Source organism: Carassius auratus, chromosome 45 (genome assembly GCF_003368295.1).
Source record: "Carassius auratus strain Wakin chromosome 45, ASM336829v1, whole genome shotgun sequence".
Taxonomy (NCBI): Eukaryota; Metazoa; Chordata; class Actinopteri; order Cypriniformes; family Cyprinidae; genus Carassius; species Carassius auratus.
Window position 1 is genome coordinate 634,097 of NC_039287.1, and position 27,856 is coordinate 661,952.

The following is a 27,856-nucleotide window of genomic DNA, read 5'->3' on the forward strand; positions in this document are numbered from 1 at the left end:
GATGAGTGATCCAGTCATATATAGATCAGGGCTGCTAACGCGTTTTCATTTCTTCTTCGCTGCTCTAAACAGGGGTTGCTTGTGGCAACACAGCACAACTTCCTGTGTTTTCAATGCATTTTGAGCAGCGAAGAAGAACCGTGCAGCAGTTAGGCAAAGCTTGCGGTCATAACTAGGTATTTTTTAAGAAAATGGTATCGGATCGGTATATGGGTTCATGTACTCGCCGATGCCGATGCCAGAATTTGTTGTGGTATCGGAGATATTTCCGATACTAGTATCGGAATCGGAACAACTCTAGTTCAGAGGGGTCGAGGTGTGTAACAGGGATCTTGTGGCTACGTGTGTGTGAAAAGGTGTTTTATTTTAATATCATTTTATTGCCTGTGTGGTAAAGTGTTTCCCCATTGCCAGTGCTTCCTGGAAAACATCCTTCGGTTCGAAAGTGACTTTGTTGGTGAACTGTGGTACATTTATGTCAGCATAGTTGTGGGTGGGCTGGGCAACTAGTGTATTTGTATTCAGTGTGTATATGCATGTTGAGTGTGGAAAAATAAGTAAAGTGATGTGTAGCCAAGTATGGTCAGAATTTGTGCTCTGCATTTATCCCATCCAAGTGCACACACACCTAGGCAACCATTTTTGCTGTGTTGCCCAGGATAGTTGGGGGTTTGATGACTTGCTCAAGGGTCTCACCTCAGATGTGGTTCTGAGGTTGGAAGAGTGTTAGTCATTCACTCCCCTCACCTACAATGCCTGCCGGTATAAAGACTCCAACCCGCGACCTCAGGATTACAAGTCCAACTCTCTAACCATTAGGCCACGACTGCCCAAAAGTAAAGATAAAGGCTTTTCCCTATTGCTTGGTGATGGTCATCTTGTGTTTGTGTTTTCCTGTGTTTTGATTATGCACATAAATATGAAAGTGAATAAATGTGTAGACTGCTGTAACTATTGTGTTGTTTCACAGTGGGAATCAAAGAGAGAGCTGAAATGACTCTAACACTCTAACAAACACATACACACTCCATAAAAAAAGTCTACACTCAATGATGCTTCCTCCATTTGCTTCCAGACAACTGTTCAAGTGTTAATGGCATATTGTCACTTTTTTGAAGAGTTCATCCAAAAGTCCTCCAGTTAATTACACAACATTGTTTTTTTCCAAACCTATACTTTCTTCTTTGGAACAGACAAAAAATAATAATTTTGGCCTATAATTTCAATATAATGAAAGTGAATGAAGACTGAGGCTCTCAAGCTTTGGAGTGACACTAAACACCATCACATTATCATAAATGTGACTTGATCATTATAAGTCTTCAAAAGTCTACTTAAGCCATACAATAGTTACATGTGAAAAACAGAGTGAAATTTAAATTGTCAGCCCTTGCTTGAGAGTACATAAGAGTTCCTGGGCAGAGTAGCTGTGAACTATTTTAAAGAATCAATGAATCATTAGTTTATGAATGAGTCTTTTGAGCCAGATCTTTTCATGAATTACTCATACTTGTTTATGTCACAAAAACAGTCTCAATGATTAGTTCACAAATAAAACTGTTCCGGTTTTTTAGTTAAACTGACTGGATCATCCAGTTGGGTAGGGTTTTTTGTTTTGTTTATGTTCTGCAGAAGAAAGGCAGTTAATCAGACCTTGTTAAATGTTACGGATGTGACATCTCAAATAGGAAAAGCCATTTAAAATATGAATTTGAACTGTTGAACTGCTCTCTGGTGAACTGGTCACTTTGTGTAGTTGCAAAGCATTACTGTTGTAAGAGCATTTCACGGTGAATAAAACGTCCTGGAGTCTGTGTGCCATTTTCTTTGTAGAGCCCGGACACACTGGGGCCCTAACTCAACTACACACCACACACAGACATATGAACACACACTCCCTCAAAATATGTAATCCAAGTCATGTGACGAGTGAACGAGAAAATTAAGACGAATAAGAGAGTTCAGAGAGGACACGAGAGAAGGAGCGAGATGGGGAGAAGGTTTTTAGAAGTGACAAGGAACGGAGAGAGGGGTTGGAGGGAGAGACTGAGTGACAGATGGGGCTGGAAAATCCATGTTTATTTTTACTGAGTGACGACAGCAGCCCACAAGCTATAACTTAAACACATAGACGTTCAGACACAATGAGCTTTATGTTTGGTGAGAGGAGCCAAGCTCACCTGCTGAAGAGCATCACTTACCCACGCAAATGGAGACGGACAGACAACGAGAGATAGACAGGCTCTGCTTCAAACCTATAGACTCCGTCATCATTTTATACGTTGTTTTATACGTTTTATACATCATTTTATAAGAATGAGCTGTGACTGGCCTTGATTATAGAAAATTCTTTATTTAATAATAAATGTTAATTATACTGTAATTATACTGCATACTTTCAGTCCTAAAAAATACAGTACATTTTAAAATATACTGAAAAAAAAAAAAACATTAAAAAGAATCTTATAAAAAACCCTATAAAAAGGAAGAAAGAAAGAAAGAAAGAAAGAGCACCTTGTGTCAAGAATATTGCTGACACCTGCTGTATAGGAAACAACTGTATTGTGCTGAATCTCTAGTGCACTATACTGTATATGTGTACTCTATGACTGAGTAATGTGTGTGTTTATGTGGTGGCTGGGTGTACCATGCCATGCCCAACATCATTTCTCATGTGGCCACTTTGAGGTTCATGTACAAACAACATTCACAGGGGTGAAAACACTATAGAGCATTAAACCAGCACAAGCACAACCCATACTCAACCTAAGCACTTCCACTCCTGAACCTATTCCTCCAGCTAACAGTCCATGGGATAGGCCCTCCAATCTGGGAGGAACGCTAATGATCAGTCCTTTCACACGGGCTGTCCCTCTGAGAAGAGCACCTTTGACCTCAAACAAAAGGGAGGGTGTTTTTTATCCTAATCCAAAAACAGCCCAACATGCCTCATTCTGACATGATTAAGACTAATGTGGAAAGCTTCTGTCACTGAAGTAGCACAACTGAGAAGTAAAAGAGTCTCAAAGAGGGGAAGAGGATCAAGATATGAAGTATAAAAAAATATATGATAGGTAAAAAAAAAAAAAAATGATAGCCTGAATGCACTGTAAGTCGCTTTGGATAAAAGCGTCTGCTAAATGCATACATTTAATTAAATTTTATATTTCCAGTCATGAACCCAACGACAAGATACAGTCCAACTGAACTACTGTGAAGCTTGCAATAAAACAATTGTTTATTTGTACTGAGTTGCAAGATATATCATAAATTGCAGCACATTAATTTTTCTCTGTATGTTGCACTGATTCATGTTTATCACTGCATTTATTGCTTTAGTTATTTATTATTTATTTTTACTAGGAACTGGCTGCCATTGTCACTCTTTATATGTAATTATAGGCACGTTTCTGTGTGAACTACATTTCGTTCTTTGTCTTACACTTGGCCAGTAATGGGTAACTTGAAGCGGATTAATGTCCAGATATCTGAAAGGCATGACAGTGTCTGACCAGCAGAAAAAGTCTCGTTTCCCACAGCTATTTGACCAGTGAATTCCCATGACCCTTCCAATCAGTTCTGATTACTAGACAAGGACTACTAAAAAGCATGTTAGATAAATTGAAAAAAGGAGCAATGCATTGAGCTGAGAAGAGATTCATTATTAAATTAATTAATTGAATTTTTGGTTATTATTAAAAATATATTTGATATTAATTTGACATTTTCCATTGCTTACCAGCCTACACTTGAGGAAAAAGAAAATAATATATACATTTTACATTAAAATGTTGTAAAAATGGCAAAAATTGGTTAATGGGAAGTCTCTTTAGTAAATATGGTGAAAATTTGTAACAGATCTAAGGGGACATTTGTGGCAATTTTAAAGTACAGGATACTGTTAAATGTACAAACTTCAGAATAAAGGCAAATATTATCTTATAATTTACAGTGATTTTTTCTTTACAAGTGTATTTTTTTAACAGCGTATAGATCACAATTTTATATTATTTCAATATGTTCTGTTTTGCACAAACAAATACAGAAGGCTATATGTGTGTACTCATATATTTGCAACAACACATTATTTTCTACCATTATACTGATCCTCTGTCACAAACCATTTTAGTGCCACTATCATGACAGATTAATATCACTGCATGGGAAACAGATTCCTGATCATTCTAAAGCTTACTATCATGTGATTATGTTACTGGAAAAGATACAGTTCTCACAGTTTATTATAAAACCACAAAATAAGAGGTATGATTATGCAACTTCGCCTCAATATTTCCCCCAGGTAGTCTTTTTAATTAGATTTTCAAATAGTTAAGAAGTTGTTTACACAGCTGTGATTTTCTAATAATCCTGAACACATTGACTAGCAAGTTCAGGTGTGTTTAATTAGGTTTAGATCTAAACTAGAGGAAAGTTGATCTCACAGGCCAGATTTGAGGATTCCTGCCTTAAATCCAGCACTTCCATACTCTCCAAATGTCTTGCCATTGAAGTTACATCATGAAATCACACTCTATCCAACTGTCCATTCATTCTTTATCATACAGTTGACTATCATACAGTTGATTATAATAAGAACAAATGACTTGTCGCAAACCCAAAACTGGCATCTTTCCAATTGTTTACCTTCCCTGAGCCCCCATATTCATGAATGTGTCAGCACACGCCAACATCTATGTGTGTGCAAACACATGGGTTGTTTGATCCATTGCATTATGCAGTGAGATAGCTCTGAAAACACAATGGCTATTGGATTAGGCCTGAGCACAAGGACAACACAGCTTTCATCGCCCTCATCATGAACGTGTTACGGGACACAGCAGCCCTCTTCTCTGCCCCAGGGCTCCACAGATGGAAAAACAAACCTGAGCCTACAGACAGAGCCTGGGCACGTGGGCTGGTGAAAGCACAAAGCAAACACACGTCATCCCAGATCCTATCTGGACCGGCCACTGAGACAAACTGGAGGATCAAAGCTATGTGAACCATGAAGCAACAGTCCTATTTGGAAAGTCACGAGCAATTGTAGTTTTGACATGAAAAGCTCATGGCTTCTTCATGCAACTGGAATGCCATAGTGCCCGTAAATCCCCATAACCAAGGATTTAACATAGTCAAAGGGTCCTCATAGCATGGTAATGCCACAAGTAATCCAGTTGGCTTTAGGATAGGAAATAAACTCCATAAAATACACTGAACTCCATAAACATGGCATACAATACATCATCGGCCATATAAAGGCTTCATAAGAGGATGAAAGGTCAGTCAAGACCAGATGAGATGGATCAGGTCATACTCGAACAGAAGAGGCTGGTGAGATCTGAGCGCACAAGATCAAGAGGAACATCAAGGGCTCAACAAACAAAACACAGAATGGATGCACACATCTGGACCAGCCAATATATGAAAGGCAGGAACATCAAGAGAGCTTCCAACTGCAGAACAAAAGTATGAATAAAGGACGTTGAAAAGCAGATACAGAAAACTAATTGTTCAATGGATTTTGTGTTTCAGTCATATACAGGAATGCTGACCGATTACACTTCTGAGATGTTGGATGACATAACTTAGAAAAATACTTATCATTTGTTAGTGTGTGTCACTAAGAGTTTAAGCAGAGTAGCAAACCATCAACTAGCCTCTAAACCAGGGATCATTGTCCAGATGGCAGAACATCAAAGATTAAAGACTGACAGTATGTCAGTCCCTCAAAACCTGTTACATAACCACATCTTTCATCCATCTTACTCAACTTATTCTGTTCTTTTTGCAGCTTCACTCCTCCATGTGCGCGATTGTGAAAAAATCTTTCCCCCATCTTTAATCCATATTACTAAACCTCCAGATGTCCAGAAGGCTGAACGTGACTTCATCTAACTGAGGGAAAACATGCAGTATTCTCTCAGACACCAAAACATTATAACAGTACACACCTTAAGAGAACCTTAACAGATCACAACAAAACAATTACAGGTAGGATCATGCAACTTTGGCTCAATAATTTCCCCTCAGGTTAATCACAACATTTGGCATTTGGTTAAAACACACACACAGACACAGACACACACACACACACACGTTTGTTTTTGTGAAAAGTGGGGACATCCCATAGGCGTAATGGTTTTTATACTGTACAAACTGTATATTCCATGGCCCTACACCAACCCTACACCTAACCCTAACCCTCACAGGAAACTTTGTGCATTTTTACTTTCTCAAAAAAAAAAAAAAAACTCATTCTGTATGGTTTATAAGCGTTTTGAAAAATGGGGACATGGGTTATGTCCTCATAAGTCACCCTCTCCTTGTAATACCGGTGTCATACCCATGTCATTATACAAAGTTGTGTCCAGATATGTCACAAAAACAAGAGCACACACACACAAAACAATTGACATAGTCCTCCAACAGTTTCCTCCTTCTTAACTTCATCAGAGATCAACTGAACCTAGAGTCACCACTCTCATGATTACCAATGTTTTTTTCCCCAAAAAAACCATATGTAATATGTAATAACGGGACATTACCGTGACTGCAAAGTATAATAAATAAAAAGAGATAAACAGCAATATATAGTTACATTCACAAAAGTCATTAACTTTCTACAACAATCAATAATGTGCATCACAAGTAAAATGATTAATGTCCAGTAAAGATTTTCAATTCACCCCCCTATTAGTAGGTGCAAAACTGTCATTTTGGATCCAGCATTTACTTTGGAGCCAAGTTCTAGCAAAAACTACCTCAGTATCTTATTGTCAGGCTTTTTTTTTCACCCTTTTGGAATTCGGGTAACTCATTTGAATTCAGTTCTCTGCACCATACCTTGCCCTCTGGACATGCTATACTAGCTGTGCCTGAACAGAGGTACATTTTTGGAGTGCTGGGTGGGGAATGGCATGAACTAATAACAGGGTTCTTACAGAAACTGCAAAATGAAATTCCAGGACTTTCAAGGTCTTTTCAAGTACTACTTTTTTTGTTTTCAAGAACCAAAATCGGAGATCACAATATCATTTATATCTTTGAAATTCGAATAAATAAACTACTAAAACAAAATGGTACCAATAAACTGCAGCACATGCAAAGCATGCAATGGCTGTGGCAACTTGAAATAATACTATGGCAAAGTTAAAGCTTTCCTTATTCAAAGTGATTTTTTAATGAATGACCTGAAGAGTAAAAGCTTCTTATGAGCTATATCGTAGACTCAGATTTCATATCGCAATATATATCGCAGAAAAATAAAATATCGCAATGTCATTTTTTCTAAATATTGTGCAGCCCTACTTTATACGCATTCCTAAATGAAACCTTAACAAACAGAACATGCAGATCAAAAGATCAAACAATAAAATGCAAGCACTATCAGAGGTTTTACCACAAAATCAACTTTTTACTGATATCGCGAGACCGCTTTTCACCTCCAGGAGTAATATCGTGAGATTTCTTGTGTTCTAGTTTTTGACTGCCGATGCCGATATCTAGGAAAGCAGCGGGATTAATAGCCAATATAAAGCCGATAAAAATGTTTTTTTATTTTATTATTATTATTAATATTTAAGAAATGTGAAATCATTTGACAATGTATTAAAAAATAAACAGGTAAAATAAACATACTTACACTTTAGAACAAATACATTAATATTTTATAAAAATATAAATAAAAAGGAAGTAAACACTGTAACCAACATGGCACTCAGTATTCTGGGAAGTCTGTGTGCATTGGGAATCAAATTCTTCAAATAAAGCAAGGGTAACACTCATTTTACATACAGCACACAATAAAAATCATGTGTAATCATGAATATGACAGTGGGCAAATGCATAAAGCGCAGCATAATTTGAAATCACAAATTTAAAGTACCGACCGTAACAGAGAACACATGATCATGCTGGATAAAAATGCACACTTCACAAGATCTAACAGCTGGATTTGACTAAGATTGCAAGGTTTGTGAAATTAAATGTTCATTAGTCATTCAAAGTTAGTTTAAATTATATAAATGCATATTTGCTTAGTGCTGACAGCAAACAAGAAAGATCAATAATGTTTGCCTTTCTATTACTAATAATATAAAAGCAATCATTATAATACTTTCTGTATACATTAATTCATCTGTATAACCATTCTATCTGATTATAAGACAGACTTCTATCCATATGAGACAGAACTGTTAACAACGACGGTGTGCTCAGGCGCTGCTGTTCTCAGCACCGTCAAAATAAAAGTCCCACGTCAAACACATTGGCCGATGCCGGTATTTAAAAAATGCCAAATATCGGATGATATATCAGTCGATCACTAACTAATTTCATATATACTACCTTTTAAAAAAATGTAAGTACTTTTCAAGTACATTTTTATACAGTAAATATGGCAGTTTCCAAGGGTTTTCCAGGTCTTCAATTTGAAAAAGTCAAATTCAAGTACTTCAAGCTTTTTTAAGGGATAGTACCCCCCCAATTTTTTATTATGTTTTTCTGCTAACCCCTATTGCGTCCTTGACACCGTCTGCTGTGAGGTGTCATCTGTGTCGAGGGCGTGCTCAGTACTGTTCAGACAGTCAGGCATTGCAGTGTATCAGAGGTAAACAATTATATAAATACTTTTCAGTTTCTTGCACAGACCGAGTGTTTTGTGTCTTTACACATCAATGTATCGTCACGAGCCACATGGTTTAATTTGGTTTTGTTTGTGTATGTTTTTTTTGTTGTTGTATTGTATGTTTTAGCTGTGATTCCCATCCACTTACATTATAAGAGTGATAGACTGCAATGGTTTGACTTAAAAATCTCAGTTTTTGTTCAACTGAAGAAACAAAGTCACCTACATCTTGGATGCCCTGGGTGTAAGCCGATAAACATACAATTTTTGGGGGGCACTATCCCTTTAAGCACCATGTACGAACCCTGTAATAAAGCAATGTAGAAGGATTTGCTCTATGGCTGTTTGCACACATTGGCTTAGTGCACTAAGATGCTGTATCAGCCAGGCATCATCATCAAAAAACAAAAACATCTAGATGTGTCATCAGTGTTGTAAATACCATCATGACACTAATGCCCTCTCCTAAGGCCACTCATTCACATGTGAGAGGGCCTCATGCTAGGAAAAATGTCCTATTTAGCAGAAAGACTCAATCATACTTTCACATGTCCAGGCCTGACGTTATCTGACTTTAATCCTCATGGCTTTTGCAAGCTTAAAATCCCAGCACTTATACGGGTAGATTTCCAGTTACAAAAGGATGAGCAAAGGAAGAATGCAACTAAAACATTTTTACATTTACATGAAGCTTTGCAGGTTTAAGTTCACCGTCTGACTGCTATACTACTATAATTATTCTTTCTGGACTTTTTCCTACATCTCAAGCTCAAAAAACAACAACAACAACAACAACAAAAGATTTTGATGCATTGATTTAAAAATTCTGTAATATTGATAGAATTATTTATTTTAAGACCTCAACTGTCAAATATTGGCAAACATTTCTAAATTATTTGGTCTACATAATTTTAAAATAAAACAACAAAAACTAAAATCTTACATAGCAAACATGCTACAAGTGAATTTAGGCACCATATTATAATGTACGGTATGAAAAATGGATATTAAGTTTGAGTTTGCTAAATTGTACATTTAACAGTTATTAAATTATTAGCATTTTAAAAATGAACTTTAAGTGAGCATTAGATGATAGAACAGATAATCAAAAAGTAAAAATGAGGAGCACAATTAAATATCCAATACTGACAGCCACCTGTAATATTACGTGCCAATATCCAATGTGATATTATCAAAGCCCATTTCCCACATGGGATAACCTTTCTTTTTTTAGGGTGAAATTTTTTATCTAACAATTCAGACCTTTTTCTTACCATTCTGGGTGAAATTAAGTCAGAATTGTGAAATATGAAACTCAGATTTCTCACAATTTTGAATTTACATCTTTCAATTCTGAGTTTATATCTTAAAATTATTACAATTAAGTTTTGGCCAAATTTAAAAAGGTAACTTGATTGCAATTTTTCTTCTCACAATTCATACTTTTCCCCTCACAATTATATCTCATAATTTAGACTTTTCATCGCCAAATTAAATTTTAAACTTCCAACTGGCAGTTAACAGCTATCAACTCTGCAAGAAAACAGAATACAGAATTGTGAAATATAAAAAATATAATTCAAATATAATTCAGAACTGTGAGAAAAAAAGTCACAATTTCATTTTATTTATTTTTTTCATTTCATGTAGGAAACAAGCTTCTAAATGATATTGATGTATTGCAATCCCTAAAAAGAAGATGTGACTAAAATATAGTCATGAATAATTCAAAACCTAAAAAACATTTGGCTCAAAACAAAACATAAATACTGCAGAAAAACAGAGCCAATAAATCTTTCTTCTACTTATTACCACCATTAGTTTCAGGGAAAGTCTATGAATTCATGCAGATCAGAAAGAAACTAAAGTATCATGGCAAACATAATGTATAATGAAGTATAATAGGAATCAGTTCATTTGGTGGTCTGCTGACCAGGCTTTTGGGAAAAGTTTGGCCCACCAGTGCTGAACATTTATGTGTGTGTGTGTGTGTGAAACCAGCCATTCCTGTATACATCAGGGGCTGAGGTCTGGTTGTTAGGGAATGAAAGAATAGTTTGTTGTTTTCCTCTGCCAAGTGCCCCAGATGGTCAAAGGTGACGATTTTCCCTGGATCTGGCTTTGGATTTGGGTTGGACTTGGACCCAGAAATCCCTTCTGAGTCCATGCATTCAAAACACACCAAACAAAGAGAGCAAATTCAAGCAGGAGAAGTAAAAAAAAAAGTTTTCCTGATCATGGGAAAAACAAGGAATTATCCCCCCTAAGCTGTGATTATTTTTATCACTTAACCAACAAAAATGCTCACTTTAACTGTTTATATAAATGTGCGCACACACACACACTGACATTGCAACCAGACAATGATAACAACCACTGCTAAATGAGTCCTAATTAGACCTCTGAGGTCTGTAGTGTAAACATACACAATCAGAGAACATTGCAATCGCCTGATCTCTAAACACACTGGTGTGATCATTTACTTACTGATAAACTGTAAGAAAGCAAACTAGAGCACTATTGTTTGTGTGATCAACTCCATCCTTTCAGACCAACATATGAGTGGAGCAGACACACGCATACTAAAAATATCTACAGAAGACAGTAATTCCACAGCTCAGAAGGAGATTGTATGTGTGTTTGTGCTGTGAAAACTGCCATTGCTACTGTAATAAAATAATGTGTTGCATCTTCCAAATAAGTTTATAATCATGTTGTGAGCCAAACTATCATTGAACTGACTTGATGTGGTCAAGTAGTTTAGACAATTTGGGCTGGTAATTGAAGGTTATAGGTTAGCTTTCAGCATTGTGCTTTTATGCTCAATAAGCCTGTGACTGTTATTATAAATACTGTCTTGCAAATTGCTTTTTATAAAAGTGCCTATTAAAATACTAATAGTATACACACTTATTAACCTACAGTATTATTGTCATAATTATAAATTAAAAATGTAAACAAAAAAAGAAAACAATTTAAAAATGTAAACAACACACGATCATGTACGTTTTGTAATGTAAAATTATGTGCAGTCTGGATAAAATTAAGGAACTTAAGATCTCCAGTTTGATTCATCATCAGGTGCTTCCCCTGTGAAGGGGTCATATGATGTTGCTTAAAATAACATTATTTTGTGTATTTGGTGTAATGAAATGTGTTTATGAGACTTAAGGTTAAAAAAAATTGTGATATATATATATATTAAAACAAAGCATTAACAGATGTTAGACTGCATCCCTATAACAAAACCAAGCCTAGAAATAAACCAGTGCACCACCCCTTTAAAAAATGTAAGAATGAGTTTGTAAGCATTCATACAAAATCACAAACAATTCACCAAATTGTAAAGTGTTTAAGATTGGAATGAGACTGCCTTACGTCATACATCCTGTCTATTGTTACATGGTATTATCTTAAGGGCAGGACATTCAAATAATGGCTCTCCTTATGGGAAACTTTATTCACCTTCACTGGTGACACATGCCATTAGCAGCATTCACAGTATCACTTAAAAGTAGTGGTCGACCGATATATCGAAAAAGCGATAATTTTTTGCTTGGCCGATATGTTTGAGGCAGGACTTTTATTTTGATGGTGTTGAGAAAGGCATTGCCTGAGTGCACACAGCTCACACTCTTGACTCTTGTTTACTGACATTGTTAACAGTTATGTCTCATACAGATCAAAGTCTTATAATCAGATAGAATGGTTAAACAAAGGAATATATATATATATATATATATATATATATATATATATATATATATATATATATATATATATATATATATATATACAGAAATTATTATAATGATTGTTTTTATATTATTATAATAGAAAGGCAAACATTATAATATTTTCTCGTTTGCCATCAGCATTAAACAAATATTCATTTTTAAAATAATTTTAACAAATCTTTGAAAGGCTAATGAACATTTAATTTCACAAACCTTGCCAACTCAGTCGAATCCAGCTGTTAGATCTTGTAAAGTGTGTATTAATATCCAGGATGATCGCGTGTTCTCTGTGTGACGGTCAGTCCGTGTGAACTGAATGCTTTAAACTCGTGATTTCAAATTATGCTGCACTTTATGCATTTGCCCACTGTCATATTCATGTAATTGTCACTGTGTGCTTTATGTAAAGTGAGGGTTACCCTTGCTTATTTGAAAAAATGTGATTCCCAATGCACACAAAATTCCCAGAATACTGAGTGCCTTGTTGGTTACAGTGTTTATTTCCTTTTTAATTATATTTTTATTAAATATTATATACATAAAAAACATATATATATAGTGAAGTGAAGTGAAGTGAAGTGAAGTGAAGTGACATTCAGCCAAGTATGGTGACCCATACTCAGAATTTGTGCTCTGCATTTAACCCATCCGAAATGCACACACACAGAGCAGTGAACACACACACACACACACTGTGAGCACACACCCGGAGCAGTGGGCAGCCATTTATGCTGCGGCGCCCGGGGAGCAGTTGGGGGTTCGATGCCTTGCTCAAGGGCACCTAAGTCGTGGTATTGAAGGTGGAGAGAGAGCTGTTCATGTAGCTGTTCATATATATATATATATATATAAGTGAAAAAATAATTTGTCATCTGAAGTATGTTTATTTTACACATTTACTTTTTAATACATTTTTCAAATTATTTAAATTTTTTTAAATATTAATTCAAATCAATTATAATATCAGCATTATATCGGCTATCGGCCCCACTACTTTCCAAGATCCTGGCATCGGCTGTCAAAAAAAATAATAATATTGGTCGACCACTACTTAAAAGGGTCATGAACTGACAAATAAAAATTATCTTGATCTTTTAACATATAAGAGGTCATTGTATTAATTTAGTCTTATAATAGCTTATATTGAAACCAGTCTTCCAAAGCAACAGCTTGTGGAATGCGCCACTTTATGACGTAATAGTGTGCATGGTAACACCAGTTTACATTATACAAATGTTCTAAAGCCTGCTGAATATATGACAATATACAAGTTTTACAATTTGTATCAGTATGTAAGTGATGCAAAGTGGAAGCAGGCAGGGAGTTTAAATGCTTTCAAGTGGGGTATGTCTTACCAATGAGCTTTTTGTTATGTGTTCCCTTGCAACATTATGAGCAGAGGGGAATTTGTGTTCACTCCACTATCATGCTCTGTTTTTAGGCCGATGGCTTATTTTGGAACCATTTTCAGTGGCCATTTCAGAAATATAGCCTATAATCTAAGTTACTCCATATTTAGTTTTGATTTAAATTTGCTGCATAAAACCAATTGTATAACTTGTATGAAAGTTGTTGTATAACAGCAAAATAGTAAAAAAAAAAAAAAAAAAAACAAAGGAAAAAAAAATCTTAATTGTTCAGTTTGCTCATGTTTACTGCACTTCTCTATGAATATCCCCTTCCATTCAAGGTTTGGGCTTGGAAGGATTTATGTTTTTGTAGAAGACTCTTATGCTTACCAAGGCTGAATTTATTTGATGCAGTAAAAACAGCTATATTTTGAAAAAAATGATATAATTTAAAATAACATTTTTATATATTTTAAAATGCTATTTATTCCTGTGATGTCAAAGCTGAATTTTCTGCATTAATGCTCTTGTCTTCGGTGTCACATGATCCTTCAGAAATCAATCTAATAAGCTGATTTGGTGCTCAAGGCACATTTCTTATTATCATCATCATCAATGTTAAAAACTGCTGTTCTGCTTTTTTTTTTAAATATTAATACTTTTTCAGGATACTTTGATAAATAGAAATTTCAGCAGAACAAAGTTTTTGATATATAAGTATTTTGTAACACAGTTATGAGTGTCCTTACTATAACTTTTGAGTAACTTAATGCATCCTTGATGAATAAAAGTATATTTATTTAAAACACACACACACACACTTATAGTGCATATATATATATATATATATATATATATATATATATATATATATATATATATATATATATATATATAAAAGGGGTTTCTGCTGTTGAGGGTGTATGTGGGCGTTTCTGCTGTATGGGGTATAGGTGGGCGCAGATGGTACGTTAAAGTAGATCTATCATGTTTGGCAGAACTTCGGCCCTTAAGGGAAAATGCATTCTCTTCACCTTAAATTATTACACCAACGCAACAACATGTGCTTGTCCCATAACATTCACACCCGCCTTTTGTCTTACGGACCCAATCCATTGTTATTTTCGATTGCAGCCTTTCAAACTTACATCTAGCATTAAATTTGCTGTGCTGTTATTACATATATGTTTTTAGAATCAATAATCGCATGACACTTTCATCAATAAGTCATTAACCAACGTAAATTTCTTTGCGACAATGCTCAACAAATCCTTAATACTGACATAGTGTATATAATGAGGATCAAGGTTTGTTCATTTTTAACTGATCATCTGCTATATGTTTGTTACTGACTTGCTCATAAAAGTATTAAACGTTAAAGTAGACAAAGAATACAAGACTGGGTCTCTAAACTTACGTATTTTAATCGTTTTGGGATCAAACTTGGGCACGGTGAGCTGTAATCTCTCCAAACGCACTTGAATCCTTGATGTCCTCTGCGTGACCAACACAGCCTGAGTCTCAAGTCCCAGGAATATGTCACTGGCATGCAGCGATAGATCGGACAGTTGATGTAGGATGCCGGTGAGCGTATGGCAACAAACTTCTTCCAAAGAGGAGAACAGAACTGGTTTGCGAACTCTGCGACCGTCCGGTGTCGTGAAGCTCTTCTCGGAGCCATCCCTCCCTCTCAACCGGCTCACCAGCTGAGGCTCAACGGTTCTCTCGGGGAATGGCATTTTAAATCTTGTTTAAATTTAAAATGGACATTGGGTTTAGGCGGTTGAAAATCCGAACGATGTATCCCAGAAGTTGCCGTGAGAAGAAGGTCTGTTTACAGAAGGTTCCGCCATAATTTTTGAAAGATGCAGAAGCGGACCAGGACGTTGCTGCTGGTGTTCGGGAGCATCGGGGAACATGAGTTGAACTCAACGCAGGGAGTCGAACGAAAGCGTGAAGTCAGAGTATATGGAAAACACGGAAAGGCCTCCCAACCACCTGTAGGAACTGGAACTGGATTGACGAATCCACAGCGCTGAGGGAGGGAGAGTTTACCTGCATTTAGCGACTGCTGCGTGGAAAACCCGGGATGGATAAGTTACTGTGGTTCTCGCGGAATTCGAGGCTCTTTATTGCATTTTCATCATGTATTTTGTTTGAATGTTCCTTAAACAATGTAAACACTTAATCTGCATTTAATTAATAGTGATTGATGTTTCTTTTTATTAGTATTTATATTTAAAATACAATGTTTATTTTATATTTTATTCAAAAGGATGTCATATTTTATTCAAAAAATGTAGACAGTCTTACAAAGTACACTAAACTAAATTAATTCTAAATATTACATAAGACAAAAAATCATTTCAACCATTTCCCCCAAAAAAATAATAAATAAATAAAATACATGAAAAAAATGAAAGTCATAGTTCATATATAAAGTGTTTAAACACAGTAATAAATACGTTTGGTATGACTTAAAAATAAGTTTAAATAAAATCAAGATGTAAACAGACAATTTATATAATTTAACATTTACAGTACTTCAAAAGTACAGTTCAATTGTATAGTAGTTTATTAATTATTAAGTAGTTTATTTACAGTTGTAAATTAGTTCTTTAAACTTTTGGAAAAACAAAATTAAACATTAATTATTTAATCTATTGGCGTCGATCCTGTCTATATAAAAATGAAATAAAATTAAATAAACAAATGAAAGGCCATTGAATAACCATCTGAATAATTGAATAAATATCTCTTTTGCTTGTGTAAAGAACAAAAGCTTGTGTTTCGTATCTACGCTATAGCTCCATCTTGTGGCTACAATTGTATTATTCTCTTAAAAACCAGAGTGCCAGGAAGGATCAGATAGGTTTTTTGTGTGAGTGTTCTGCTGAAGTGTTAAGGAAATGTGGACTATTGTTTTTTTGTGGCAATGGAACCAGCTGAGACAACATTTCGGGATGTGAGTGATAATACTCATTTTCCTGTTTACCTTGAGCCTTCTGAAACTTTCTTTGCATAGGGAAAACATGACCTGTGGCTGACAGGACTACACTGATAAGTCACAAACTGATCCAAGCTGCCATTATACTAGCCTCTTTGTTTGTACATGCAGATTCAGTAATGAACATCATTAAATGCACTTATTGATGAGTACTGGGACAAAATTCTTAAGGATTTTTTTAAATGTTGACTTAATTGGTGTGCAACTTATTGCTTCTTAAATGCATGCATGTATTTAATTCACTAAATGTGTTATTCTTTCCTGTAGGTCTATCTGTCAATTGTGGCCAAGAGCACAACAAAAAAATAAAATTCTAAATAAATGTCAAATAATTATTATAAAAATACACAAATCCAGCAGTGTGTAATGGATATGGTACGGATCTGGTTAAACAAAAATAAATGTTATCTATATAGAACAGTGTGAGACTAGATGCTATTTAAAATAGGTTAATGAAATAAGGTGTAGAACATGTTTTATCCCATTTCTCAAGAATTATTGAACGTTTAATGTAAGCCATCGTCTGAGTATGTAAAACATGCACATGACTAGAAAGGTATCCTAAAAGAATCAGGATGTACATACAGAGAAACACAAGTTTAATCAAATATACGCTTCAGGACACTCATCCTAGAACGCATACAGATCAGATCACTAGCAGAACCAATACAAAAACACTTCTGTTCATGCCTTTATGGTCAGAAAGTCAATGGAGTGTCCACTTTAAATATGAAGACAATTTTAAAATCAGTAACCCTATAGCTCGTTGTCTTTTTCCCAAGAGCTGTACTTTCAGTACCATGCCAAACGTTACACTTTCACTGTACAAAGGCCTGAAGACAGTATTACAAAAAGTGAAAATATATGGAAAGAATAAACATGGGAACTTTTGTAACCAATCAATTGTACATGTGACAATGTAGTCTTTGGACGGCTTTAGCATGACGGCCTCTATGAACACTGAATCATCAAAGCTCTTAACACTCAACACGCTGCTTTATTCATCATGTGAACACAGTGTAACAGCATCTGTACCTGTAGATATTGACGATGTTTGATCACAGTTGGCTAGCAGGGACTTGCGTTGCACAGGAGTCTTTGACATACAATCATGAGCGCGACATTTCACTCAACAATACAGCCAGTGATGAATCCAGAGTGGCTAGAGCACATATAAAAAAAAAAAAAAAAAAACAAGTCTGCAAATTCTCAGGACTTTCGCTGTAATAATCTTCGATGCACTGAACAGTCGAATAAATAACGGAAAATGTTAATCAGCAACTCAAATGCAGCTTTTGATAGTTAGTCTCAATCAGCTATACAAACACTTCATTATTAATATAAGGACATCGAGAGATGCTTATTATTTCTGTCCCAGAGAACAGAGTATAAGTGTGACCAGTCAAAATTTAAATCAATATACATTAAGTTTTAAGTTCTTACATGGCTGTTTGTAATTACACGCATTAAGCAACAAAGAAATGACCAAACCGAAAGGCAAGAATTTCAAACTACTGTTAAAAGTCAATACTGCTTAATCTCGCATTGACGACATATGCATAAAAACAAAAAACGAACAAACAATAAATCTGGGCCTCTGTGGAAGCAGAAAAGCGAATGTTGGAGAGATGAGTTTAAATGTTATAGGACTTGCAGACACAAGCATGACCCTACTCTAACACAGAGATTAATAAATATTAAACATTTCAGACAATTCATCTGGTTTAGAAAATGCAGCAAAATCTCTTCTCATACAAGCGTCCAGATCCACCTTTGCGTTGTTAGAAAAGTCCTTTCCATTTGTTTTATCTCACACTCAATGGTGCTGATAGGAGGAAAACATGAGTACAGATGCACGCCATTGGCTTATTTACTCAGTGTTGACCTAAATAAGGAAGTATTCCATGACCATGAGTAAGGCATGTTAGTGTTTGCTCTGTTGTTAATTATCTTTACATGACAAATTTCTAGGCTGTTTTAATTAGGATACACTAATTTATCCTGTACCTCTTTGGATGGAATAAGAAGATGGAGGATGAAATTAGAATATCAAGCATCAAATCAGAGTACATCTTTTAGAGTGCAAAAAAGAGGGGCCAAGTAAATGGCCCATTTCTACTGGACTCAAACAGCATGACAGACACACTCATGAAGTCTGCATACACCTCGAAACACGCAAGCACACACACACACTTATGTTAAATCTCTTTGTCCCTCCCCCAGTAGTGGACATACCATACATTTCCTTATGTTTGATCATTCTTTTTATTCCATCTATCTCTTAACATATACGCACATGTTCCTGTCCCACAGTCTTGACTCCAGGCTTATCTGGTGTAATATACTCTGTAGTAGACGGTTTTAGACCTCCAGAGCGAGTAGGAGTTGTCGAACTTGAGCAAGTATATACCACGGCCGGGATACTGGTGACTCCCAGCGTACACCTCCTCATGACAGTCCCGCCGGTACACCGGCACCACCTCATCCACCTGCGGTTTCCCAACCTCTTTCTTGGCTTTCTCTTCCTCAGACTGACCCTCACCTGAGAGAAAGAGAACAAGACTTAAATCTACAATCCATATTTACACAAAACGTAACATCAGAAAATTGAATGAATCAATTTAAACTTTATATCAAAAGTAGTCTTTTGATTTCCATAATTTATTACTATTAACATTTCGGCTGATACCAATAAGCCAATATTTTTCTTTTTTGGAACAAACTATTTTGTTTAAAAAAAAATTTTTTTATTTTTTTATTACAATTTAAATTACTAATGAAATTCTTAAGCTAATTTTACATTTGACCATAATCAAAGTATTTCCTTAGCAACTATCTTAGAATACTTTAGGAAAATAGCTCAGATTATTTAATGTTATACTACGGGGCCGTTGAATGCTTGAATCTGATTGGCTGACGAATGTTCTAAGGTGTGCAATTATTTTCAGGGAAACAAACGTAATTCCAGACAGCTCTGGACCACATTACATGCATACAATTGCATTATAAAAAAGTTTTCCCCCCATAATTTAGTATATAATTTAGTATATAATTTTTTTACACTGGTAAAATACTTACGGTTTAATTTCACTTGCAAGAATTAAACCCTTGAGCTCTTTTGTATATTTTATTTTGTATATTTGCAATGACATTAAAATTCTGTTTAATACCAATAAATCAATAATTTTATGATCAATATTAAAATTCTATATACAGTTTTAAAAAAAAAGCAACATTATGATTATGAGTATTAAAATGAGATTTGAGACTTAAAGATTTGCTAAAAGCTACATTTCAATCTGTTATTATTAGTGTCTTAAAAAAACAATGCGAGCATAAAATGGGTAAAAAAGGTCATCTAAAATGTAAAAAATAGAAGAAATGAGCAAAATTAAATATCCAATATTTCCTCACCTTCTTCATCCTCGTCTTCGTCACTAGACTCGCTGACGTGCACGCTGACTGATGCGTTAGTAGTGTCAGTCCATTCAAAGAAGACTCCGAAGCCAACGTCAAAATAGTCAGTTGCAAACTCCCAGAAGAGATAGGAGCCCTCCTCATGGGTAGGAACCCGGACGGTCACCACTTCCCCCCGACCCACCGTGATCACAGAGTCCACATCCTGACGGATCTTCTCTTTAAAGTCTTTTATCTGCGGCCGGGTCCACATGGAGGGGGCTGCTATTACAGGTGGAGAGTCTGAGAACCAGGAATATGGTACAATATTGATTATTAATTATTGATTATTTATTTATTTTAAGTTAAAGCTGGGCATTGACACATTCCACATTTTGATTTCATTTCATTTCAATTCACAAGCTTGGAATTCAATTCAGATCTCAGTTTAATTTGATTGGACAGGATATACATAGGGTGTTATAATAGGCTTTTTCTCAAGATGAAATTGAGAATAAAAATGGTCTTTTTAGTTACAAAACTAACAAAGCATAAGTTACAAAGCTTATTGCAATTTATTGCATGTGTGGCAAGTTACAAATGATGTTTAGTAAAGTTTTGTTCCTGCAGCAACAGAAAACAGCATCGACTAAGAGAGAGATTCTTGGCATTTAAGGATCAATATCAGTTATTCGAAAAGAGAACAAATTAAAATTTCCAACCCAACCCTATTTTTAATTGAAATGTACCAGAATATGAGATACTACAGCATCCACAAATCCCTTAAATGATAATTAAACAGCATCTGAAACAGATGTTCTTCTGCAATCTGACGTACTGGAAATTTAGCGAGACAAAAATATTAGGCAAGACTCACCAGTGGGTCCATTCTCAGTGACCTGGTCTGCGGTCTCCAGGTCCGGCTCTCGTTCTAAGCTGTCAGAAGTGGACTCTGTTTGGCCGTTCAGTGTGGGAGCCTCCTCTCCAGCAGAAGCCGCTGACACCTCACTGGCCTCTAAAGTAGACAGCACTATAGCATCCTCCTGCTGTTTCTGCAGAGCAGCCTGGAGAAAACAGAGGAAACATTGGCATGACACAACTGTAAATAAATACATTTAAAAAACAGTCCATAATTATGATAAATTACATTCTAGAACTAGTTAAAACTACATTTCCAACCTCACTGTCTTTAAAATGATCGATTAAAACACCTCTCGTCAAACTTAGAAGCTCAGATGGAAATCTACAAGCTGGACCAAGATGTGAATTTTGTAAACAGAAAACAAAACTGCATCCGTGAGTCGAAATCCATTACATGACAATGAAACCAGTTAAGCTTTCAGTGACAGATGTGTAAAACATTCAAATACTTGACAATGAATCATGGGCTCTCTCTCTCGCTCTCTCACCTGCTGCTGAGCGAGCTGCACCTGATACAGCTGCTGCATGTACTGCTGATAGTGCTGCTCCTGCAGCTGGCGAATGAGGATGAGCTGCTGCTCGGGACTGTCGGGGTACTGCTGCGCTGCATACTGCTGGAACTGCACTGCTGTCTGCGCATTCAGTGCAGCCATGATCTGCTGCCTAACACATCAGAGAGAGAAAGAAAATTAATCAAGCATGTGGCTCACTCACTAGGGTTGCATAGTGTACCCATACACTACACAACTTTAAAAATCTGAACATATATTAAAACATTACCACAAAAGACAACGAGTTCTAAATTCTGGTCAAAATAGGAAAACATTTTTTTAAATGCACCGACTGGATGGAATCATAGTCTGATTCTAGACAAAAGTCGTGTGGTGTATCCCAGCCTTGAGTTTTTCAACAGACATTTTCAATCAGTGCTGTTTGACATTAGTTCTATAATAATTAAAGCAGGTGTCACTCACTTCTGCTGCTCTATACGGTATCGTTCCTCCTCAACTTGTCTTCTCTCTTCCTCTTCTCGCCTCAGCCTCTCCTCTTCCTCATGCCTGCGTCGCTCCTCCTCCTGCCGCAGCCGCTCACGCTCCTCTTCCTCTCTACGCCGCTGCTCCTCTTCCTCCCTCCTTCTCAGGAAAAACAAGAGAACATACACAACATAAGAGACATCTGTGATGTTACGGAAAGTGTTCAAGTTTTCAAGGTGATTTAGGAAGGAGTCTATTTTATGTCGGCATGGTGGATCTCTGAAAGAGTTCTATATCTCAAGAAAGGGAAGAACTGTGATTAAGATGAATTTAAATAAGCGAGACACTAAAAAAAGTGAGAAGAAAAAAGGAAAAGGAAAATCAAGCATCTTTATCTGCCAGTCTGACCTCTTTCTCTCTTGCTCCTCCTTTTCAATCTTGTGTGATGTGACGAAAGGTGCAAATAAACTGCAACACTTATTTAACAGATTTACAAACTCCAGCATGGCCTCTTCCTTCTCCATGTTGCCCAAAGATGCCCATTCTTTCCTGAAAAAGTTACAATTGTTATTGAAGATCCCCATCTGTATATCCACAGCAAAATAATAGACTAAAATATTAATTATTAATAAATTTATAAATAAATAGCATTTAAACACTATATTTATACATATAAACACGTCCTATTTATTAAATAAATAACTTTTAATGCCTTTAGATATTGATGTAAAAATAAAAATCACTAGTGCTAAAAGATACTCATTTTCAAAATGCTTTTTTTTTAAAAAAGAAGAAAATATTCATAAAAAATTGCTAATGTAAAACTTGCTCTCTCCCGGGTCCTCTCTGCCGAACCTCACACTCTCTCCGAGTGGGTTTTGAACCCGGGTCTCCAGCATGGGAGGCGGATGCACTAAGAAGGAGGCTAAATGGCTACAGTCACTAGCGTCTGTCTCTAGTGCGTCTCTTGAGATCGGGGAGTGAGGTTTTTCCTGCACAGCACTACTCGCTGGCCTCCATTACACTAATGTGGATCCAACAGCAGGGAAGTGCAGCAAAGTTAAAGATCAAATCAATGCTTACCTGCGGTCATTTCCCAGCACATCGAAGAAGCCCACCTCAGGGGAAGCATCTGGGTTGTAAGGGCCCAGCAACACTTGCTTGTGAAGGGCGACCAGACGCAGTTTATCCTCATAGGTCGGGTGGAAGGCTTTCCCATCTTTCTCTGAGGGAAAAATGTGGATTCAAAATTTCAACTGGATCTCATGAAAAAAAAAAGGATTTCCAAACTTTTTTGTCAGCCGATGCAAAATATTTACTTGATATAAACCCGGAGACAATATTTCACATGCTCATGGTCAATCAAAGGAAGACCAGAAAAGATGTATAAAATGTATTTCCTCTATAAATCTTAGAATTCACTTGATTAAATTTTTTTTCAAAAGTATCAACAGAATAAAAAATGTTTTTCACAGGGGCAGATGTAATAAAATCTATAAGTATATGTTTTATGGACAATGAATTCTGACAAAATGAACATTTTGGAGGATTTTCTCCTAAGAGTAAAAATGTATGTGTCTCATGGTTCTCTGAACAGTTAAAAGTCACATGAGATGCAGTTTTTTTGTTGTTGTTCTAAATTTATATTTTTTTTATTAAGATGGTATTAATTAAAAGATTTATAGCAACACAGAAATGTAAATCCCAGTTAAGTCAAGGTCATGAAAAGATGATTATGATTTTTCTGTAAATTGTGCAGAAGAGTTTTTTTGTGCACATTTGCTTTAACTGTCATGCACCAAATACATAAGACACATTAAAGGGTTAGTTCATCCAAAAATGAAATTATGTCATGAATGACTCACGCTCATGTTGTTCCAAACCCGTGAGACCTCTGTTCATCTTCGAAACAGTTTAAGATATTTTAGATTTTGTCCGAGAGATTTCTGTCCCTCCAAGTCGGTACAAAAAAAAAAAAATGTAAACGCCACGGTAGCAGGTTCCTTTAAGTACCGGTTCTTGACGCATACAGCGTTATGATTTCCACGAAGCAGAAAACGGGGACGGAATCTCAAAATCCAGTCATGATAATGAAACGTACATTTTAATATGGACACTCACTGAATTTTTCAAAGTTAGCATAAATTAATCAAATCTCCATATGGACCAGTATCTGTAAATGTTAAGCCACAAAAGTTGGTTGAAATATGAATCCTGCATGTTCTCTGCGTGAATGAATGAATGAATGAATGGCAGAGATGTGCGGGTTTGTTTACTACATAGACTGAAACACGTGGCGCTTGCAGTAATTTCAGCATCTGCCATCTCAATGAGGACATAAGTTCTGAGTGACTTCACAAGCATTTTATCGTTTCATTTGAGTAAAACCATTGTCAATTTAAAGATATTTACGGCAACTCGTCAAAATAAAAGTTCATTTAAACATAAAGACATTGTGCTAGAAATATTACTATTATTTAGTAGATACTGCTACTACCTTAAAAATTTTTTTATAAAACTTTATTTTTTAAAGAAACAAATCCCTCAATATTTCTTCCATGTTTTAATTTTAATAGCAAATCCCCTTTATTTACCCAAAAATAATGTTAATGTTAATAAACATTAATTAAAAGACCAATTAAAATTTGAGTGAAACTGGTTTACTGTTTTTCATAATTATATTACTTGAAGAAAAACTTTAAACACAATTGTAAATAAGTATAAGGAATGGCATTGGTTTTATTTTTAGTGACAAACACTAAATTTTCCGGGTCTGTTGTGAGCTCGTTCACAACGCTGTTGACGTACACTGTTGCGCCCAACAATAAAAAAGCCATATGTCAGCAGTGTTGTACGTCAACAGTGTTGTGAACGCGCTCACAACAGAACAGACCCGGAAGAGAAGACAATGCTGAATAAAGTCATAATTTTTGTTATTATTTTTCTTTACCAAAATGTATTTTCGATGTTTCAACAAATTTTAACTGACCCTCTGATGTCACATTGACTACTTTGATGATGTTTTTATTACCTTTCTGGACATGGACAGTATACCGTACATACATTTTCATGAACAGAGGTCTAACAGGTTTGGAAAGACAAGAGGGTGAGTCATCTGAAACATCTTGATTGGTACATTAGTTGTGCATTAATTAGAAAGCCCTTAACAGATAGAGGTGATGGACACACACAGAGACTGTACTCATCAGCCTACAGGCAAGAAATGGGTGTAGACCTGCGGAAAGGACTAAATATTTCATTGAACAAAATCTATAGCGTTTGTTTTGCCATCAAGGAGACCTACCTAGTACTGCACTAGTTGTTCACTAGCCTATTTTGAATAATTATGCAATCTTTCATATAGAAACACTTTAAGTGTTGGTGTCTCCGATTGGCACAAGCAGTTCCTCTACTCTAGGGGTTCTTCACCCTGAACACTGCGACCTGTATAAGTAGAACTTTTCAACAACAACCTCCTATAACCGAAACAGAGTCAGACAGGACTTTAATAAGAAAACAGCGACCTCACTAAATCGGAACAACACCGCGAGATCAGAGTGGAATACGGAAATGACAATGTTCCTACGTGTTTGTGTTCAATCAATGTATATTAGTGTGTCTAGTCACATAAACCTTACCTTTAAAAAATCTGAGCGCCAGCCCGTAGAGCTCGACTAAAGAAAAGCCCCATTTCCTCTCGATGTTAGCGCTGCTGGCAGGTTCGCCCTCCTCCCCATCTCCGCTCAGCTCGGGGCTCTGCCCCGCAGGCGTCTCGGCCTGTTCCTGTTCGCCCTCGGAATCCGGGCTCAAAGTCAACCCGTCGATAGACACTTCGAGCCGGCTTGAATTTGCACTGTTGAGGTCGCCGCTCTGAACCTCTGTCGCCATCGTGCAGGATGTCAGCTGAAGCAGCCACGTACCTACTTCCGTCCTAATCTGACGGAAATTCCGGCAGCATGACGTAGAAATGTTCGACTATAAGAGATTCAAAACCTAGAAATATTATTATAATATTGTTTATTATGACAGACGTTTCATATACAAGCCATGAAAAGGTCTGACTCAAAAGGATTTTTATAATTACTTGGATTAAAATAAATCGTATAATGAAGTAACAATATCGTAATGTTTTCCATAAAAACTGTTCGAGCATGTAATATAACCTATACCATATATTTCTATATGAGTTATCTTATGTTTTAATTAAACATAAAATAAAATGTTCAATTTGCATAATTTCACCAATCACATTGGACGTTTTTAAATGTATGCTCTAAATACCAAAAAAAGAAAAGAAAAAGAAAAAATATATACTACTAAATATGCTTATAGTCTGACACAGTTCCCTTTAAAACGAATAAAGAAAACAATTAAATAGGCAATATTTTAATAATGTTGAAAAATTACGAAGACTTACACAAGTAATTTGACAACTATCTGTGCCACTAACGAAAAGACAAAATAGACAAAAATTTGATTGTAAAAATTATAATATTCTGTACATTTATTTTATTATTATTTGGATAAAGAACATCATCCATCCAGCTGTTTAATGACAAGATGTAGGCCTGGTTACATAAAATTGTTCCAAAATACCATAGATACCGCAGTTATTGTGACCACAATAAAACTGTTGTTTGGTATTATAAAACTCCCTATTAGTCTTCATGTCTAAATAAACAAATAACAATATTCAAAAGGTTTCTTTTTTTTTTTCGGTTTGAACAACCACATTTTTAGGTTAAGCGGTTTTATTTTATTTTCCAGTATTAACACTAGCTGTATTAATTAATTAACTAACCATCTGGTATTTTGGTAGAATATGTGGTATCATGTTTATTTTATTTTTTATAAGGGTAGGTTCCAACAGCTGTTTGTGAACTGCACGTAAAGATTACTGAAAAGAACTGGTGAACATCCATATTCATGTTCTCACAAACCATGCTACGTTAATCTTAAATGGTATAAACGGATGATTTGACCATCGATGATGATATTTATTTATTATTTAGTTTTTTTCTTTTTTTTTAAGCAACTGCTAATACTTTTGCTCATAGAGTCGTCCTGCATCCATTCAACGCTTGAGTGTAGTTACATAGTCTATCCAGCAGAGGGAGATATATAACTGAGATGATCATTTACTATTAAAATGATTTATTATATCTTAATATATTAAATATATTATATAGTACACTACATACTAGATTATTTTAATAATTAATACAATATTGAAGAAAAATAATTTATTTAGTAAAAATTGCCAATGACTCTAATAAGCCAGTTATTTTTAATTAATCAAGAATACTTAGGATTACATCCAGATGATTACCGAAAAAATCACGTTATTACTTTCGTCATGAAGGGGTCGACATGAACCAGTGTTACTGCTCTTAAAACAAAACTGTTGTTTTTATAAATATACCAAGTAAAACAGACTTCATAATCATCTTTCTATAAGTCTAATATTTAAAGTTGAAAATGTGACAACCATGTCAAAAATATAAACTTAGATTTTGGGAGACAAACAATATGTAAAGAAAGTGTTAACCTGTAACCTTAAGCTAAACCTGTTAACCTCATGAGGAGCAACCACGAATAAATAAATAATAATAATAAAAAAAGTATATATATATATATATATATATATATATATATATTCTAAATTAACTTTTTTGATGACCAGCCAATCAGAATTTCCACTAGCCATTTTTTTTTTTTTCGGTAAAAATAACAAATGATGAGTGCCACTGAATTTCCAATCCGTGCGCACAGATTTTGTAAACCTTACCCTCAGTTTTTGAATCCGTACCCACAAATTCATAATCCATGCGCACGCTTTCGCAATC

At 35.5% G+C, this 27,856-nt stretch overlaps 2 protein-coding genes across 3 annotated transcripts in view; both read right to left on the minus strand.

The window, feature by feature from the left end:
* The window catches only part of LOC113062795 (NHS-like protein 1), a 91,336-nt gene extending 75,536 nt beyond the window's left edge, over positions 1–15,800 (minus strand). The window contains exon 1 of one of the 2 annotated variants that reach the window (XM_026232770.1): positions 15,130–15,800. In XM_026232770.1, the coding sequence (XP_026088555.1) occupies positions 15,130–15,451 (322 nt within the window). In that variant the 5' untranslated portion in view covers positions 15,452–15,800. The remainder of the gene's footprint in view (positions 1–15,129) is intronic. The other variant, XM_026232773.1, reaches the window with a different exon arrangement.
* Positions 15,801–17,207: 1,407 nt separating this feature from the next.
* LOC113062796 (Golgi resident protein GCP60-like) lies at positions 17,208–25,950 on the minus strand. Its single transcript, XM_026232779.1, has 8 exons — positions 25,649–25,950; positions 23,094–23,235; positions 22,419–22,559; positions 22,011–22,169; positions 21,525–21,699; positions 20,993–21,179; positions 20,134–20,418; positions 17,208–19,261 (listed from the first exon to the last, which is right to left on the minus strand). Exons 1-8 carry the CDS (start codon positions 25,896–25,898, stop codon positions 19,047–19,049), a joined length of 1,554 nt encoding a protein of 517 aa, XP_026088564.1. The 5' UTR covers positions 25,899–25,950; the 3' UTR covers positions 17,208–19,046.
* Positions 25,951–27,856: the final 1,906 nt, after the last annotated feature.

Bases quoted from the DNA above. Each gene is read 5' to 3' on its own strand.
- LOC113062796 (XM_026232779.1), bottom strand. From the start codon at position 25,898: ATGGCGACAGAGGTTCAGAGCGGCGACCTCAACAGTGCAAATTCAAGC. The intron at 21,180-21,524 runs GTGAGAGAGCGA...TGTTTTCTCCAG, and splicing joins TGCAGCTCGCTCAGCAGCAG to GCTGCTCTGCAGAAACAGCA. The intron at 20,419-20,992 runs GTGAGTCTTGCC...CCTGGTTCTCAG, and splicing joins CACTGAGAATGGACCCACTG to ACTCTCCACCTGTAATAGCA.